This window comes from Drosophila grimshawi, unplaced genomic scaffold (assembly GCF_018153295.1).
Source record: "Drosophila grimshawi isolate 15287-2541.00 unplaced genomic scaffold, ASM1815329v1 contig_311, whole genome shotgun sequence".
Lineage (NCBI taxonomy): Eukaryota > Metazoa > Arthropoda > Insecta > Diptera > Drosophilidae > Drosophila > Drosophila grimshawi.
The window spans coordinates 27,300,840-27,319,113 of record NW_025063098.1 but is presented as its reverse complement, the minus strand read 5'-3'; the positions used below and the strand labels follow the sequence as shown (position 1 = coordinate 27,319,113).

Sequence of the window (18,274 nt, the reverse complement as noted above, 5' to 3'; positions counted from 1 at the left end):
ATCTGTACGTAAGTATGTTTTTCAATAATTTATTGATCATCATTTAGATATTACTAATCTTTATCTATTTTTCGATTTACTTCTAGTCAAAGGTCGTGGACAGTACATCTGAGCCTGCCGGATCATATAGGTGACCTAGAAATAATTGGTTGAAAGATAAGTTCTTGTCTAAAAAGGATAAGTTAAAACTTTCGACAGTCATATGTCAAAACTGAAGCCATTTTTAAAAGCAATATTTTTTTTATCATGGCTTGGCCTATAGATAGATTTTGAAAAGCAGTAACTTTCTCATCTTCACAAAATCATATAGAAATATTTGGAGGAATTATAAAAGTCAAAACTGAATCGATTTTCTCTATTCTGATCATGGTTTAGCCACTAGATAACTGTCATTGAAATATTCTCCCTAAATAATATGATATTGTCAAGAGGATGGGTGAAAACTTTTCACTGCCAAAACTGAAGAATTTCTTAAAAGCTTACCTTTTTGATCATGCTTTGGTCTCTAGAAATAACCAGTCTTCTTTTAATATAACAACTTACAGGAGTAATGCAATATTGATCACTATATTATATAGCTTCCATAGAAATAATCGGAAGAAAGATTAGTTCTTGTCATGCAAAATCTACCACACCCAAACTTAGCAAAATAGAATAGATTTATACAAAAATCAGTGTTTTTTGGATAATGGCCACTAGATAAAAACTGCATTGGCAATTGGAAACACGATGTTTGGTCGAAAATCATATTAAAATCACAATCATGAACAACATTTTTACTTTAAAATGGACCGTTTAATTAAAGCAACTAATTAACGATAGAGACTCACTCAGAGGCAAAGCTTTTTGCTTTACTCACCTATAAGTTTATCTAATGAGATTCAAAGAGTCTAGAATATAAATTATAATAAAAGAATAAATAACAAAGATAAACCCATTTGATACGTGTCCTAAAACTCACTTATTTCCCAGCATATTTAATACCTATAAATCATTAGCAAACAATCTCACCATCAGTTCAATAAATCTGTTAAGACCGTATTAAACTCATTTTCCACATTTGCACATTCCCCCCATCAATCGATTGAAGCACTGTCACAATTCCATTCATCAAACGAACACCCCGCAAAATATCACAAGATAATTTTCAATTTTCAATGAAATGTCAACAGCTCAAGTGTTTCCGCCCCCCCTGCTCACTCCCCACGCCGCAGTCCAATCTAAGGCCAAGCTTGCAACACCCAGAAGCAATAACCAAAATTCGCCTCTCCTCCCCCGCAGCACTTCAACATAATTCAAAATGCCAGCAAAACATATTCTTTGGGCCAACAAAATACAAAAAATACAAAAAAAGGGGGCAACTGTGTGTGTGCAAAAGTATTTCAAGCGAAATATCACACTTTGACATTGTCTGTGGGTCTATCGGACCCCGGTTTCGACTGTTTTGGGGTTGCGGTTGCTGCTGCTGCTGCCTAGCACAATTACGAGCTATATGTATTGCCAATAAACGTCGCGCCCCAAACCCAAAGAACGCCCTCTTTTTGTGGACGACGACGACGACGAGGACTACGAGGACGAGGACGGCGCCGCGGGTGCAAAAACACTTTGTAATACATATTTAGCTAGGCAAGGTGAAGAGGATGGACTACACAGGGTGTAGCGAGAGGGGCAGGTTGGATCTGTGGCAACATCTCGCGTGTCAAAAGGCAAGCTCTAAATGGGGGTGGCTCTTAGCGACTGGTGCTTGGTGACGACTCCTGACTCCTGACTGGTGGTTTCTGGGTGGTTGGGTGCTTGGGTGGGTGGATCAATGTCTGTGGATGACACATTCCGCAAACCGAAATACAAATTTCATTTGCTCGGCGCCCATCAAATTTCGTCACGCAAAGTGTGTAAATAAGTTCATTATATGTACATTCGAATTTGATTGAGTGCTGGGCCTCCAACTCCCTGGCATTGTACCCCGACTCCGCTCCTGGCCAGGTGTGCAATTGTTAATTAAAATCTTCAGTAAATTTAAAAAAAAAAAAGAAAAAGGTAACAAGAGTTTAATTCAATTGGTTTTTGGCACACACACACACACACAACCACACACACAAATCAAATTTGTGGAAAAACATTTCTCAACTCGTGCCCTCAAGCGGACACAAAATACTTAACAATGCCATCCTTTGGGCCATCAACATCATTGTGTGCTTATGCACGACTGCCAAGGATAACTGTCTGTCTCTCTGCCTCTCTGTCTGTCCGGGCAAGACAAATGGGGGTGCAAATCGTTAATAGAATACACTCACACACACACACACACACACACAGACAAAACACACTCGTCACTGACCCAAACCCCGTGTTGAACTGACTCGAGCTGTAACGGATGCATTTAATTTATTATTAGAATTATTTATGACAAACGACGGGGCGGGTTTGGGTTTGGAGTGAATAAAAAAGCCGTTATTGTTAAGTTTATTAGAGCGGACCAGCAACAGAGGCAGCGCAGTCCAAAAAGGGGTTGCCACAGTGGTTGTCATCCACAGCCTTCCACAGATGGTCACCAACCAATTTGAATAACATTTGTGATTTAAAAGCGATTTGCAATTGGTTTTACAGTTTTTGAAAGTCACTCTTGAGGGATTAGTCAACCAGTGGATGAAATGTAATTAAAATAAAAATATATGATTATTTTGAAAACTTATAGAAGAGCAGATATTTTATTGATGTTATTATTATGAGTTGATGATTGATTGATTTTAATATGAATGCGACTTAATTTGTATACTTTCAAATTAGTTTAGCTTATTTATAAAATATTATTACAATTTTTGTCTGCAATCAATGCTGTTCAGCCCACTGTCAGAAACGCATAAAGTTTCAAAAGTTTGAACGGGTCGACCAAAAAAAAAAAAGAAAGAAGAAAAATGAAGAAAACCGAAGAGAAAAGTCAAATGGAACTGTGCAAAAATGATCAAAAACAGCAAAAACGCATAATTCATGCATCAGCAACATGGCAAGTCCTAAATGGGAAAGGACACTTGAAATAAATTGCCGGGCAGGCAAACAGGACAAGCTGACCAGTAACCACAATGCGAGCACAATAATAACTAGGATAGTCACAACAACAATAACAACAGCATCAACAACAACAACAACACACTTGAGCACATAAAAGGATAACAATTGAAGAGCATTCAAATATTTTTGTAACTTGCAAATACCCCCTGGAACGAAACGAAACGAAACGAAGCGAAATTTGTTTTCAATTTTCGGAAAGTGAAATATGTTTTGGTGACATTAAGCCGTCGCTATCAGGATTAGATGCAGATGCCCAGAGCAGAGCACAAAGGACGCTGCACAGGACTAGGCCAAAGGATGAAATGCGCTTCGCTAGCCGCTTTATGTGCGGCACGTGCTCATCATTTGCCAGCTCGTTGCTTGGTCATTTTCCTCTCACTTTTTCTATTTTTCAATAAGTAGCAACATTTTTTTAAACATTTGAAAATGTTGTTATCCCTCGGCTGGCTGGCAGGCGGCTGCATTGTTGCAGCACTTCTCGTGTCAATCGCATTTCGTAAAAATTTGTTCACCGAAAATTGTAATTTGACATTTGATGATGTATGTTTGGGTCTGAAGCTGAAGCTGGCATATGCCAGCATTTGGCTGCAAAGGATTAACGTCATCCTCATCATCCTGATTGTCACCTTCAACTTCAACTTCAACTGCAAGGAGCAACTTTCGTTTCGGCTACAACCCAAGACATATTTATGCAAATTTTTCTCATTACGTTGTCGCCGGCTTCATTGTGTTGTTGTTGCTGTTGCTGTGTTGTTTAATTCAAAGTTATTTTCCAAGTGAATTTAATTAAATTAAATATTCAGCACACGCTTCAGCGGAGAGCGAAAAAGCCTCGCTTAACAACATGGCTAACACTTTGACACCTTCACCTTTAGGCGCCTGATTTCATTTCATCTTAATTACTACTTATTTATGCATAAAAATCTTGCAATTTTACACGTCTTGTCTTAATCCAAGCCACACTTAATTAAATATGATCCCAATGAGCAGCATGTAATAAGAAAATTTCATCAAATTACCAAAGTATTTTCGAACATTTTCCAATTGACTTTCTTTTTGTAAATTTATCAAATTTGGATTAATAAATCATAAATAAAATGTAAGCCTATTTAAAAGAGGTACAAAATTATTTGTTCGTTTATGTAAGAAGATTACACAAAGTTTGATTAAATGCATAGAAATATAACGAAGATTTATCAGTAAAAGTCTACTAAAGTAAAGCTATTATTCCAGTTAAGACAAATTACTGATATTCTGTACAGATTCCATTTCTGATGAACCTTTTAATTGGGAGACCATAAACAGAATTCATTTCCAAAAGTAATAAAGTGGGGATAGTAAAATTCTTTCGAACAGCACTTAATAAACACCAGGACACCAAATACTTATTTGAATAAATATGCTTGTCAAACTTAAGTTTGAAGAATACCTAAATCATCGAAAAATAATTTATTATTTTACTAACTTTCATTTTATAAATAAATCTAGGATAAGATTAAGGTTGTGGCTGGTGTGGTCTGTAAGGAGGAGCAATAGATTATATTATTAACTTATTGATTCCAATAAAGATTCAAGAAAATCCAAATCAGTTTTTGCAAAGTTTTCAATGTGTTGAATTTGAGAGAAACATTCTCTTTGGAATGTGGAACTTCTCAAGTTAAAAATATGCATTTATTTAATTTACAGTGAAATGCAGTCTGAACAATTTTTATGCTCGTCTACTAAGGCAAAACTTGAGCGTCTGTGAGCCAAGATTAGAGCACCTAGAAGAAGTGGCAGCAGCTGCAAGAAACCACAAAGCCACAGAAATGAGTGAGAGAGTAAAAGAGAGGGAAGGGAAACAGAGAAAGAGAGAGAGAGAGAGAGAGGGAGAGGGAGATGACGAGAAGGCGTCACAAAGCGTTTTCAGTGTGCGCAGCAATTATGTAGCACAAAGGAATTTTGGTTTATTTCTTGGCATAGGGCACATCTTTTAAATACAAATTACAAAGCACACGCCGTTGCACACGAACAGTTGAGAGGGGGTGGGTGGGCTGGCTGACTGGTCTAGGCAAGAAGCCGGCCATTTTGTATGTGCGCCTGGCACAAAGGAAAGCAACAGCAGCAATAACAAACGCAAAAACAAAAACAAACAAACAAACAAACAAATAATAACAACAACAATAAAAATCGCTGCAAGTCAAGAGGCGCCAAGAGGGAAAAGCCCAAAAAGAAGCCGAGCCGCGTTTTTAGTGCGAAAATAATTGTGGAAAACCGCAAAAGGTATTTTTTTTTCTTTTTTTATTCATTTTTATATGCATTTACTGTGGCCACACAAAGGCAGCACAATGGCTGCGTCTGCTGCTTGAGATCCTGTTTGTGCTTCTGCAAAATTTGCCTCCTTGCAGCACTTTGTGTGTGGCATATTCTATATATATATATATAAAATTGCAATTTAATTGCAGTTAAATTGCTCACGATTTGCCAGTATAAATCAGCAAAGTAAACATAAACAAAACTGCGAATGATAAAATGGGATTCACAGAAAAAATGCTGAGGTTCAAGTGGTTTTCTCATTGCTGGTTGCTGTTTCGCAGGCCGTTCGCTCAAGTGGAAGAAAAGGTACGGGAAATGTATAATGTATCTAAAGGATACGCATGTGCATCTGTCTGTGTATCTGTGTGTGTTTGTGTGTGTGTGTGTTTGTTTGTGGGAAGTTTCGAGCAGGTTGCACTCGAATCAAATGCTTGAGATGCCGAGTTTATGTCTATCTCATTATTTTGTTTGCCATTTGATGAGAATGTCCTGGGGCCGCATTTAATGCTAGCTGAATAAACGCATATAAATAAATCAAAAATAAAAATACACAAACACAACACACAAATATAAATGCATATCAAAATCGAAATGATAAACGCAGCGAGACAATTTCACATTTTCTATAGACCAAATGCTCTCAAGTGGCTATCATTGTTGTTGGCTCAATCCACGATAAGTATCTATTAGCATCGAGTGCAGGCTAATTGCAGCTACACCTTGAAAAAATATGTAGTTGAACTTTTGTATATTTTTGTTGTTGAAATAATCAAGGAATAATTCATCGGATTCTGAGCAATATTATAAATATCCGCAATTTATTAAGACATATTTCTTATTTCATTTTTAAATAAAATACTTTGTATCTAATAAGTAAAAAACTTCTTATTTTATTCCATTAGGACTAGGTCTAATACTAGTTTCTTACATTTTCTTATATCTAGCCACGATACACTTGTAAAAATTATGTAAATGTTAATGTTAAAACAAAAAATATGAATCATTGATTTGTCACTAAATCTATTTACTTTGTGCAGAAGGCAGATTGTAAATAGAACTCAGTTGAAATGAATGGAGTATTGAAATCAAATTATTTAAGCAAGCCAAATTCAAATATGTCGAGTTTTACAATAATACACCTGTTGTTTTTCCGAGTGTACAGCTTTTTAATCATAACCCCTTTATTGGACGGACAGCTGCTGCAGTTGAGAGCCTGGAGGCAGAGCACTATCACCTTGGTTATTTAATTTGGTTATTGTATTCATTGACACAAAAGCCAAAGCCTAAACAGCGTCCTGCTGTGTGCGCAACGTGTTTTATAGCCCCTGGTGCCCTGCCAACTGCCAGAGGCCAAAAACAATGAGTCCAAAAATGCTTAGCCAAAAGCAGTGCGCCAGCAAGCAATATGTTTTAGTCGAGTTTATGAATAAAATTACGCGGGATTTGCAAGCGGGAGGGGCAGACAGGCAAGGCAGTCAAGCAGGTCAAATGGGAGTGGGTAGCGGGTGGCGCGTGGGAGGCACATATCAACGCCAACGAAGGATAATAAGCGTATCCACTTAGTGGTTGCCAGGAGAATGTGCCAAACACGCGGTCAAATGCGAAACGAACAAAGGACTGCGGTGGTGTGGGTGTCAGTGTGGTTTGTGGGTGTATGTGCAGTTGTGTGCGTGTGTGTGTGTGTGTGCCAAAAATCCTTTGGCTGTAATCAAGCGTAAAATAGTACAATGAATATATCTACAATATATTTATAACAATGGCCAACACAGAGGCAACAGCAGCAGAACTAGAGGCATGAGAAAAGCTGCCGATTGTCAGTTGGCAAACAATAGGATTTTGCTGCAGCAAACGCAGGTTAATGAGTTCTACGGATAACACAGCCAGCCAGCCCAGCAGAGTGAGAGGGAGTGTGCGAGAGAGTGAGGAAGAGAGCGCATGTGTGTCTTGCCAACGATTCGGACCAATGCCAAGCGAACGGTGGTCGGGTGGTCGGGTGGTGGGGTGGTTAAGTGGTTGGGTGGCCACACACTCAGCGTACATGCAAAACAGATAAAAGTAACAAGAAGCAGGCAGCAGAGATAACGCAAGTGAATATTGTATGGGAGTTAAGGGGCAACTGCACGGGTGGCTTGACTAGTTGATCAATTGTGAAGAAAATCTATATAAAAACTATTGAATGAATAAATAGAATAAATTAGAGATCATGTACAAATGAAATTAAAGATTATTGTTTCATGTGTGACCAGAATCTATTGGTTTTCCTAGCAGCTGCTTCAGATCTCATCAAAAATGAATTTAAGTAATATCCATGGGAAAGAATAGACTTAGCTTAGAGGTCTCGACAGATTATATCTAGTTTAGTTAGATGAATTCTTAGTCTTTAATGTCCAGGGTGACAATGAGGAGGAGTCCTCAGCAACCATCATAGCAGTATGTGTCGCCTTAGCAAGAAAAGGATTGTGATCAATCTGAAAGATTAAAAAGCCCTCAACACAACAAAGATTCTTGCATTCTTTCAAGATTTAGGGTTGATGGAACATCTGCAATCTCACAATAGACCTTATTGCATAATATTGTTGTATAGAATCAATTATAAATTCGACATATTGTCTACAAATTAAAATAAAGATGAAGTCATACACAAAAAAAAACTTGTAGTAAAATATAGATTTTAAAAAATCCTTGGAATATTATTATTGTCTCAACTAGATCCCTTAAATGTTGCTAATATTTTCATATATTTTGATTTAAATTTAAAGTTTACATTTTTATTGCATTGCAAAGCCCACTTGAGATATTTGAATTTAATGCTGCACAAACTTTGCTGTCAACCCAATCGCCACTAAAATGTCAATAAGTTGCAGACAGCATTTGGCTATCTCGCTCAGTGCCACGCCCAAAATCAGCAACAACAACAAAGTTGTTGCCTCAAGTTGAAGGTAGTCCTCAGTCTCTCAGCCTCTCTGTCTGTGCACTTGACATTGCGCATACGCCGTGTGTGTGGCACAACCAGCAGCAATTGTTGCCCTTTGTTTGTCAATGGAGTTGCACAGATATAGATGCACAGATAGTTGGATATATGAGTTGCCTTTTTAAGGCAATCCTTATTAACTGTATCTGCCGTCGGCCGCTTTGATCTGGTGGACTTTAAGTGCTCAACCTCCTGCTAATTGCAGAGCGCTAATGAGCCAAGTAAGAGGGATAATGAAGCATTGCCGAAGGGAGAGAGAGGAGGGTTTGTGGCACGCCCCTAAGCTGCCAGTCATTACCAACGGCCATTTGCGGCAACTAAACGCAATTAATTAACAGCCAAATGAGAATAGAAAAAATTATATAAAATGTAGGCACTTCATGAAAGAAAGAGTGAAAGGGAAAAGGGAGACGGAGAGGGAGACAGAGAGAGAGAGAGAGAGAGAGAGAGGGAGTTGGCTAAAGAAATGCAGCTTAATGCTAAATTAATTCCAATTACCACATTGCCACCGCAACACTGCCCCACTGCAGTCAGAGTCCAAGCCAAGTGGACACTCGACCCAGCCAAGCCAAGCCACACACAGTCAACCAAACCACAGCAAACCACAGCACACCACCGATTTCCCCGCACCACTGATTTTAGTAATTTAGCCACGCTAATGCGCGGACTGTGGTCAACAAAAGCCGTCGCACGCGCTGAAATGCCCACTACAAAACCACCTAACACACACCACCCAACACACAACACCACCACCAACAGCCAGCAGGCAGCTACTGCTTCTGGCCGTGGTCCTGGTCCTGTGCCAAGTCCTGCTTCCATTTGTGTGAATGTTTTAACATGAATTATTTGATATACTCATTTATTTCTTCATTACTTTATTTATTCGTTTTTTTAATGGCCCAGTAAAGCAGTCGGCAGTTGTTTGGCTTTGTGCCTGTTCGAGAGATTCGCTAATTAATAATTAATTAAGCTTACCAATTGCCATGCCCACAAATGTGCCCTCAAGTTGACCATTAGCAACGAAACTTGTTGTACACAATTTCTGGCTAAGAGATACTCTTTATTTAATTTGAAAGATCTAAAATATCTGAAATAAATTCAAGCCAAGATCTGCTATAAAAATTGAAGAAAATAATCGAAACTAATGATAAAATTAAAATTTACTTGATTAGAGCAATTCACAGACTTAATTTGAGGCCTTTGCTACCTTAATCTGTGAGTTCATATATGTTTATGACTGCTGTTAAAGCATTACTGACTACAGGGTATGCTCGAATATTTAAAAAAAAAAAAGAAGAAGAACTTTCGAAAGAATTCCAATTTCTAGAATTTCTTTTGCTGCCAGTTTTGCTGCATGCAGAAGTTGCTCAAACTTTAGCCAGGAGCTCAACTTTTAGCACAATGTGTCCTCGCTGCAAGCTGGCTACGCCCATATTTTTGGGCGTTTGGGAGGGGTTTGGGAGCTGGGAGCTGGGAGCTGGCAGTGTAAAACTTTTTACTGTCGCATTTGTTGCCGGCAAACTTGACGCACTAAAATGCAGACACACGCTTTGCTGCACACGAGCACATGGACGGAGTCCAGGAGTTGTGGAGCTGTGGAGGAGTGCACAATTATCGCTAGGCAGGTCCTTGCAAAAGATTTCCCGCTGTTTTAAACAAAAAAGACCGCACGTGTGCCCCACCACTCGCACCACTTGGCGCTCTGTACAAAAATAAAGCTGACCTTTCGACCGGCCCCTGACCAACATGTGCAAAAAATAAAATCAAAATAAAAATAAATATAAAAATCAAAATTCAAGTGGATTCCGCAAATTGTACATTTTTGTATACTGTGTTGTAAACTGTGTGTATTTTATGAATGCAAAAAAGCGCAAAAACATTTTTTATTTAATTGGTGTTTGTGTGTGTGTTTCGACTATTCAAAAGTGGTTCTATGCCATGCATAGAACCCGTTGGGCCACCCAATTGAGTTTCAAAGTTGCAATTAGAGCAGCTTCAATGGCCCGTGCCGGGGCCATTTCCATTTCCCATTTCCACATTTCCCATTTCCATACAATGGAAACAGTTGAGACTGGCTCGATGGGCCGACCCCAGAAACACACAGTCCACAAAACAATGCGCATCAAAAGAAACAACTCGCAGACCATTTAACTCAAAAAGCCAACATTTTACAGCGCAATCAAATGCAAAATGACTCAAATTGAAATAATGAACTGGACAGAGGGGTAGAAATGAAAAGAATAATTCAAATATAAAGAGGGTGAGTGAAAAGTACTAAGATTTTAGATTAGAAAGGGCAAAAATTCATAGGCAAAATGAGAAATGTTGCTGGTTTTGGTGCAGTAGTTTTCTGGCTCAAGCAATAAAACTGGCAAAAACAGTTAGTCAATTTTAAAGTACAAATAAAATGCATCTTTAGGAAAGTTCTAGGAACTTTTTAGTTTTACTCTATAATGGATCGAAATGAATCAGATTTGAAAGTCAGAAACTGAAACCATGTAAACCAGAAGAAAATTATTAAAAACTATCGGAACTTTCCGTAGCGCTTTTGAGGCGTTTTTGCAGAATAAATTCTAAGCATTTATTTTCCACAAACTCAGATTTTAAGGCGTCTATGAAGGATTAATTCTAAGCATTGGGTTTTAGAGAAACTTGTCTGAAATAATTCTGTTCCTAGATCGATTAAATAATGCAGTAAACCTACAAAAAATCTCAAGCTTGTTTTATTTGGAATTTAATTTCTACAAGTTGTTGACTTATGAAAAAAGCTTTTAAAATTTTTTAAAGTGCAGATAGTGCAGATAACATTTAAGACTATGGAAAAGAGGCGATCAGTAGTACTAAACTAAACTTCTGCATTTACATATTTCCATTGATATTCAGTCCCAAAATTAACACATTAAAAATCGAAATCGAAATTATTATTAGCAGCGAATTCGAAGTGAAAACTTCGCTGCAGCTGCAGGAGTAGGTGCAGGATTGGGAGCGAGGAACGGGGGCAAGACGATGCCAATCGATGCGAGTCGCTAGTGATAAATGAGCAAGGCGAATGAATGAATGTATATGTGTATGGGGAAGGAGGAGGCTAATTGAATTAATTGCACACTTAACGGGGCAATGAGAAGCTCAGTGCAAAGAAGAAGTACAAGAAAGGAAAAGTAAAACGTGTGTGTGTGTGAAACTTGACCACACACACAATGGGAAAAACAGAAGTGTTCTAGTTGAAAGTAACCAACTAGCAGATACCCTGTAATCAGACATGGTTTAATGTAATTTTGTAGCTATACCCACTTTAAACAAATACAGTGTATTGAGACAATACTCGTATTTAAATAAAAATAAATAAATAAATAAAAATTGATTTAAGAAAAAAATAAACAAAAATTGCACTCTTCTTTATTCTGTTTAACATTTCACTTCGCAAAACAAAACGTTAAAACAAAATTCAATTAGAAAAGATATGCATTATTTTATAGATATTGTCTTCAATTGTTTAGTGCTGCATACGAATGTTCCATGCCGATCAGTTATCGATACTTGCAGATATCGCAACTGACTCGATTAATTGCTCTCAATAATATCGGGGCAATGACAACAAGGAAAGCTTCTTGTTTGCGTATCTCTGCTTATACGGAATAAATTTGTATGTTCATAAAGATTTCGGCAATTGTCAACAAGCAAATAAAATGTCATCTGTGAATGGGAACCAAGAAGAGAGTCCCACTCGAGACTCGACAGCAGGCGACATATTGGATTCCAGTGTGGGCAGCCAGCAGCTGTGCGATGTGGTTCTCATTGAATACAATACAATAAAATAACATAAAATACAATTTAACAACATAAACCAAAACTGAAACAAGACGGACAGTTTAAAACTAAATGTGTTACTTTGTTTTATTATCGCATGTGTATACAGATCCATGCGAACTATATTATATATTTATCCATAGTTCTGATTTGTTTAAATTTTTAAACAAGAACAAAAGCATAAACAATTCGTTGAAGTATTTGAAATTGCAAAGCACAACAGACGCATGACGAACCAACTAAAAATCCAACCAAAAACGCCACAAAAAAAAAATTCGAAATGCAAATGAAAAATCAAATTGAATTCACTTTTGCCTTTGACGCCAGCCACGCACCCCCCTAACACAACCCCCTCCAGAGACCGAGCCACCAAAAGTGTCAAGTGTTTATAGATGGGGAGCAGGCGTTGAATGAATGGATCGAAAAAAAACCAGGAACGAACGAATGAACGAATATTGACGAGAGCCGTGGATGGATTTCTTTACACGACATTTAATTGAGAAATAATTGAATAGGTTCGTGTGAAGTGTTTGTTTGGCATGTTTACCGGGTCTTACGTAGAGCCCGGTTCGGTAAGCCCGCCGCAATGAAATTAGCTTTGTCAAACGCGGCTCTCCGGCATGATGTTGATGTGTGTGATGTGTGTGTGTTTGCACGGGTTGAATGCTGAATGGTGCGGAAAGATCAACTGCAGCGTGAAAACGAAACACAGCGACTTGTTAATGAAGTAGTCACAGTCAACGGAGAAAGTCATCTCTGTGCAGCAGTTACGTGGAGCCCCCTCTAAACTCTCTCCAACCCACTCCCCCTCTTGAACTGCAGTCAAAGGTTGGTTTGATTGCAAGGCACTCTCCGTTCATATGGGCCATGTAAGGATCAAATTGCGCAATGAGTCGCAAGCTTATAATTGCAGTTGCAATTTAGACTACTTATTGTAATTTGAGGGGGTGTACAAATTGGGGATAAATAGGCGAAGGTGTTTATTGCAGACTGACTGAGAGCAGCTAGATGCTTGTCATTCGTCAACTGTGTCTCATCAAAATAATCTGCGCATTTAAAAAAACAAAACAAAATTTATTTCATTGAGTTTAATTTGCATACTTCAAAATTAAAGTGTTTCGCTTAACATCGCCTTCAAAAAACACGTTACACAAGTGTTTTACGGTTGAATTTGCAATTATGTTATGTCATTTCAAATAGAAATCGAAATATCTTATATATCTTAAGATTCAGTAAGATAAGAAATTCTACAAAAATTATTTTAGGTATGCAGGAAAGCTATAAGCAAATCTTATTTTGAAGGCTTCAAAAACGAGACTTTACGAGACTTGGATATAGAGATGATATCTGCTTTATACAAGTAGTTTAATTGACTATTGATTTTTTTATGATTTCGAAAAAAATACTCATAATATAATTAGTAATGCTATTTTTATGTACTGTGTGTGTACTTCTATTTATAAATTAAATAAAATATTCGTTGTATAATTAAAATGATAATGATAATTTGTATAATGTGAATGTACATAAAATTATAAATATATTTATGCGTAAAAGTCGACTTATTTGCTTTGACACAAATCACTTATTAATGAATAAGTTGTTAATCGTCAATGGAACAATACCTCGCCTAGCGAATTTATTTATATTAATATTTACTATAATTTATATATGAATGACAGTTTTTCATAAAGCCATATATATAATCTCTAAATGTTGAGCCAACTTATTCAAAGTAAGTCACTTCATAATAATTTATGTTAGCAGCACGTACAATGCACTTCTGTATAGTTAATATCTAGACAAGTTGCCAATGACAAACAAATAAAAAACCAATTAAATAAAACATAAATATCCACACAAAGCGTCCAATTGTCTACGCGACTATTTGCAGCTGCCTCCAAACAAAAACAAAAATCAACTAAATAAAATATGTAGTAAACAATAACAAACAAAACAAAAAACATTCAACAAATGCCGGCCTGTTTGTTTTAGCCTGACCCATTAGCAAAGCGACGTAAAGCAATTAGAATCATGTCGGATAGTTCTAGGTTAAAGAATTCTAGGTTAATGTCAATGTCGACGCATTAATCGCAACTGGTTTCCAAACCACAGCCGGCAATTGTTTATATATAAAAGATGCGTGTAGAATCACAAAGTGCTCCATTTAAAATGATTGAGTTGAAGCTTCAATTGCTGAGCTGCTGTTTTTGCTGTCTTTTAATCAGTGGCTTAATGACGAGCAGGGCAGACGCTTGGCAGCTGCCCCGAGCAAAGGATGTGCAACACAGTCTGGAGAGCTGCCACGCGGAGCAAGCTGGTGAAGATGCAGCCACATTGAGATGTCTAGTGGACCAACTGGGTCTGTGGACAGACGAGTTGGGCTACAATGCAAGGAGGATAACCAAAATCTTTGCAGCATACAATCAAATGGAGGAACTCATCCTGGTCATCGACTATTGCAACAGTAAAGAGCGACGCGAGAAGGAGCCGGCACAGTGGGCCTACAACGCCTACAAATGTGCCACATCGGGCAGATTTGGCGAATGGGTCAACGATTACTATGTGAAGCAACTGCAGGCAGTTAAATCAAAGCCTGAAAGCAGATTTGATGAAGATTAATATATAATATTAACAAATATATAGAAAAAAAAAAGAATTACAATAAAACATAAAATGATCAAATCAAGGTAATATATTAGCTTATATATCTGCTGTCCACAATCATTTACTATATAAACTTTGTGCACTCCATAAATCTAGTACAATTTTGCTAAGCAAAAAAAATAAATAAAACAAAGCAATTCAAATCGAAATGATTTTATTTGAGCGAATGTTGAACTTGAGTGGAATTAACATTGAACGTTGTTCGAGATAAGGCGGCTTGGGATTAGGCTTTGATGCTCTGCTTGACCAGCTGGAGATTGGAGCGCATGAAGCACATGCCGCAGCGATAGGCCCAGGTGCAGGGATCGCTTCCCTGGGAATTGTCATCGGCACAGGCGGCGACCTTTTGGTGAGTCTCATCAGAGTGATCGACATGAGCACCGCCAGCGAGCTGCTCATGGATCTTGTGCACATTGAAGCCATGGGTGGCATCGAAGAAGCCAAACTGCTCAAAGACACACTTCAAATAGCAGCGACTCTTCTCCTCGTCCGCAAACTCCCATTTCACGTATTTGGCTACGTCGTCAGCGCTGGCGTGCACCTGCTCGGCACAGTGATGACGATACTTGATCAGATCCTCGTGCGTCTTTACCACATAGTCTGAGTGGTGGTCATGGTGGTGGTCATGGTGGTGGCCATCGTGGTCAGCATTGGCAAAAGCCAGAGTCAAAGACAGCAATAGAATAATTAGTTTCATTGTCTCGGTTGCAACTGCTTTTTGAGCTCGATGTGCATTTTGTATTTATAGGCACCTTAGAAGGTCGCCCAGATGTCATCGACTGGCATTGTCATTGATTATCTTATCAATAGGCTAAGGGTACACAAATTAATTCAAAGCTCAACGTACTTTGCGAACTCTTGATAAGCCCTGCATCTACATTAGCTGTTAGACAGCTCTTAATCTGCTCAAGCGAACACAATAACACATCACTAATTTATTTTAATTAGCAATTGTAATTATCTATATTTCTATAATTTTGTTATTCTAGTAAGTATTTTGCCAATAAGATAATTGTAATGCCAATCTGCTGCGCCCTCTGTTGTTAATATTGACATGGGCCATCTAGCGACAAATTAAACCAATGCTAATGCTGCAAAGCTCTTAGCTTTGTACAGTGAGCAAATATCACTCTAGTATTTTAAATGTTGGACTTTTTTAAGCTGAATTAAATGCGCGGTTATTTTTACAAATTCAAATTGCTTTTATATTGGACCAGTTAATCGCAATTTTCATATTTTATATTTATTCTTTCATACAAAAACATGCACTATGATTTTGACTATTGATTTCTATAGATTAATATTGTAGGGCTTTCAAAAATCAATATTTAATCGTGAAATTAACAAACCAAATATTGAATTGATCAATATGTTAATGATGGTATTTTATTATTTTATTTGACCTGCTACAAATCGAATTCAAATTAACCTGCTGAGTAATAAGTTTTCTCAATTTTTTGGTAAGTTAAGCAAACTGTTAAAGTTCACGCAAATAAATAACTTCTTCATATTTTCTGTCTGTAGAAAGCTTTGCAGACATAATTCATAATTCATGATCGAAATAAACCTGACACACAAAAATAACACCCACTACTACAACAACAACAAGAAGAAAAACAACTAATTAACTACTAGCTGGCAGATCAGGCTGCCACGAAAAGTTCAAAGACTCATTATGCCAATCAAACGGACAGCAAGCGTAGAAAAGGGAAAGCGAAAGTTCATGCAATAAAGAAAACGCAACAGGAGGCAGCAACAAACTAACAGCAACAGCAACAAACTAACAGCAACAACAACAAATAAACAACAATAAGCAATCTACAAATTGTTGATTGACCCCAAGAGATTTGTCTGCATCTCCGATTCGAGTCTTGCGCTGAGTCTCGAGTGTGGGTGGCATGGATATCCACGCAGCTGACGGAGACCGACACTGATCACCTTTGCCTCGGCTGGTGAACGTGACTACAACAACAATGATGCACAGTGTACGACTTCAAAATACCCTGTAAGTAAAAGATGTTAAGCGTTAATGTTAATGAAACAACGTTTTATAATCATTTAAGTGAATAAATTATTATATATTAGATTCGTATTGCAGATAGAGAAAATATTAACTTTATTTGAAAACATTTGACAATACATAAGAAATTTCAGGAAATTAGACTTGCAAGGAAAAATCTCTTATATTCAATTTGTTAGATGATTAGAATGTTAAACTGATATTTAAAGAAATACATTTTATATTTTAAAAGGTGTATAATATTGATTATTAAATAATTACCACTAAACTACTTTTCTGATTTTATGTATGTTAGAAAAAATAATTACTGGAAACTACAACTAATTCGTTACTGGAACCAAATCCACACAAACTTTACTTTACTTTTTAATCACAACTATTCAATTGCAATATACCCTCCCCATACCTCTAAATACAGGGTATAATGATTGTGCTAGCAACAGCAGTCGGGGTAAAGTGGAGGTTTCCGATTTAATAGCTGTTTTGGTACAAGGCGTGGGGCGTGCGGTAACTAGTAGTAAACAACAACAACAACAACATCAACAACATCGAAAACACCAACACCAAATACAACATTAACAACAGCAACAATATGAATAGCAGTTCTTTGGCCATTGTGTTGATGAAAGTGAAACTATTGTTGTTAAGCCCATTTGTTATGGCTAAGAATAGTTGGAAGGCGTGACTTGTCCGATCTACTCAATCTATGCACAGTATACACAATACAGATATGGTCAAGCAAGTCTCTCTCACTCATTATTCTACTTAGACTTTCGCTCAGTTAACACAGTTAACTGCATCCAATTGATGAAGCGATGCCAAAGCAATTAAAACAGAACTCATGAAAATGCAACAAAAGGTATTTCTGTTTCTGATTGTGTTGCCAGGCCAAGGCACACTGAATATTTGATACCCTAGTTAATGATGATTACCAACTATACTTGGGAATAATGTAATTCGATTTTTATATTGAAAAAAAAAAGACTGACTTGCGATGAATTTATAATTTATTTGTATGTCAAACATTATAAAACAATCTGTTCAAGGAAGAGGAATAATAATTAGAAACAAGTAAATTCGATGCATTGATTTTTAATGAAGAAAAAAATTAACATTGACAAAACCGGTCAGAATAATATAATATATATTAAATAATATAACAATATAATTAATGTGATGAAAGCACTAAGAATATTGGAAGAATAAAATAATAAAAAATATAATATATAATAAACATAAAAATATATATATATATAATAAACATAGTTAAGAACACTTGAACGCGAACCAGCCAAATACCTATTAAAAACCATAAAAAATAGATCACCAAACAAAAAATATGAATATATGAATGAATATGAATATATAATATAAGCGTCGCCTACAAGAAAACAAACTAAATTTATATAAAAAGTTGTAAGGTATAGTAATTAATTTTTGTTTAA

The 18,274-nt window shown here is 37.0% G+C and overlaps 2 protein-coding genes across 2 annotated transcripts; one reads left to right on the top strand and one right to left on the bottom strand.

Moving 5' to 3' along the window:
• Positions 1-14,302: 14,302 nt before the first annotated feature.
• On the top strand, positions 14,303-14,764 carry LOC6569623. Its single transcript, XM_001996082.2, has one exon. It carries the CDS (start codon positions 14,315-14,317, stop codon positions 14,762-14,764), a length of 450 nt encoding a protein of 149 aa, XP_001996118.2. The 5' UTR covers positions 14,303-14,314.
• Positions 14,765-14,946: 182 nt separating this feature from the next.
• On the bottom strand, positions 14,947-15,521 carry LOC6569624 (general odorant-binding protein 99b). The gene has a single exon (XM_001996083.2). It carries the CDS (start codon positions 15,504-15,506, stop codon positions 15,033-15,035), a length of 474 nt encoding a protein of 157 aa, XP_001996119.1. The 5' UTR covers positions 15,507-15,521; the 3' UTR covers positions 14,947-15,032.
• Positions 15,522-18,274: the final 2,753 nt, after the last annotated feature.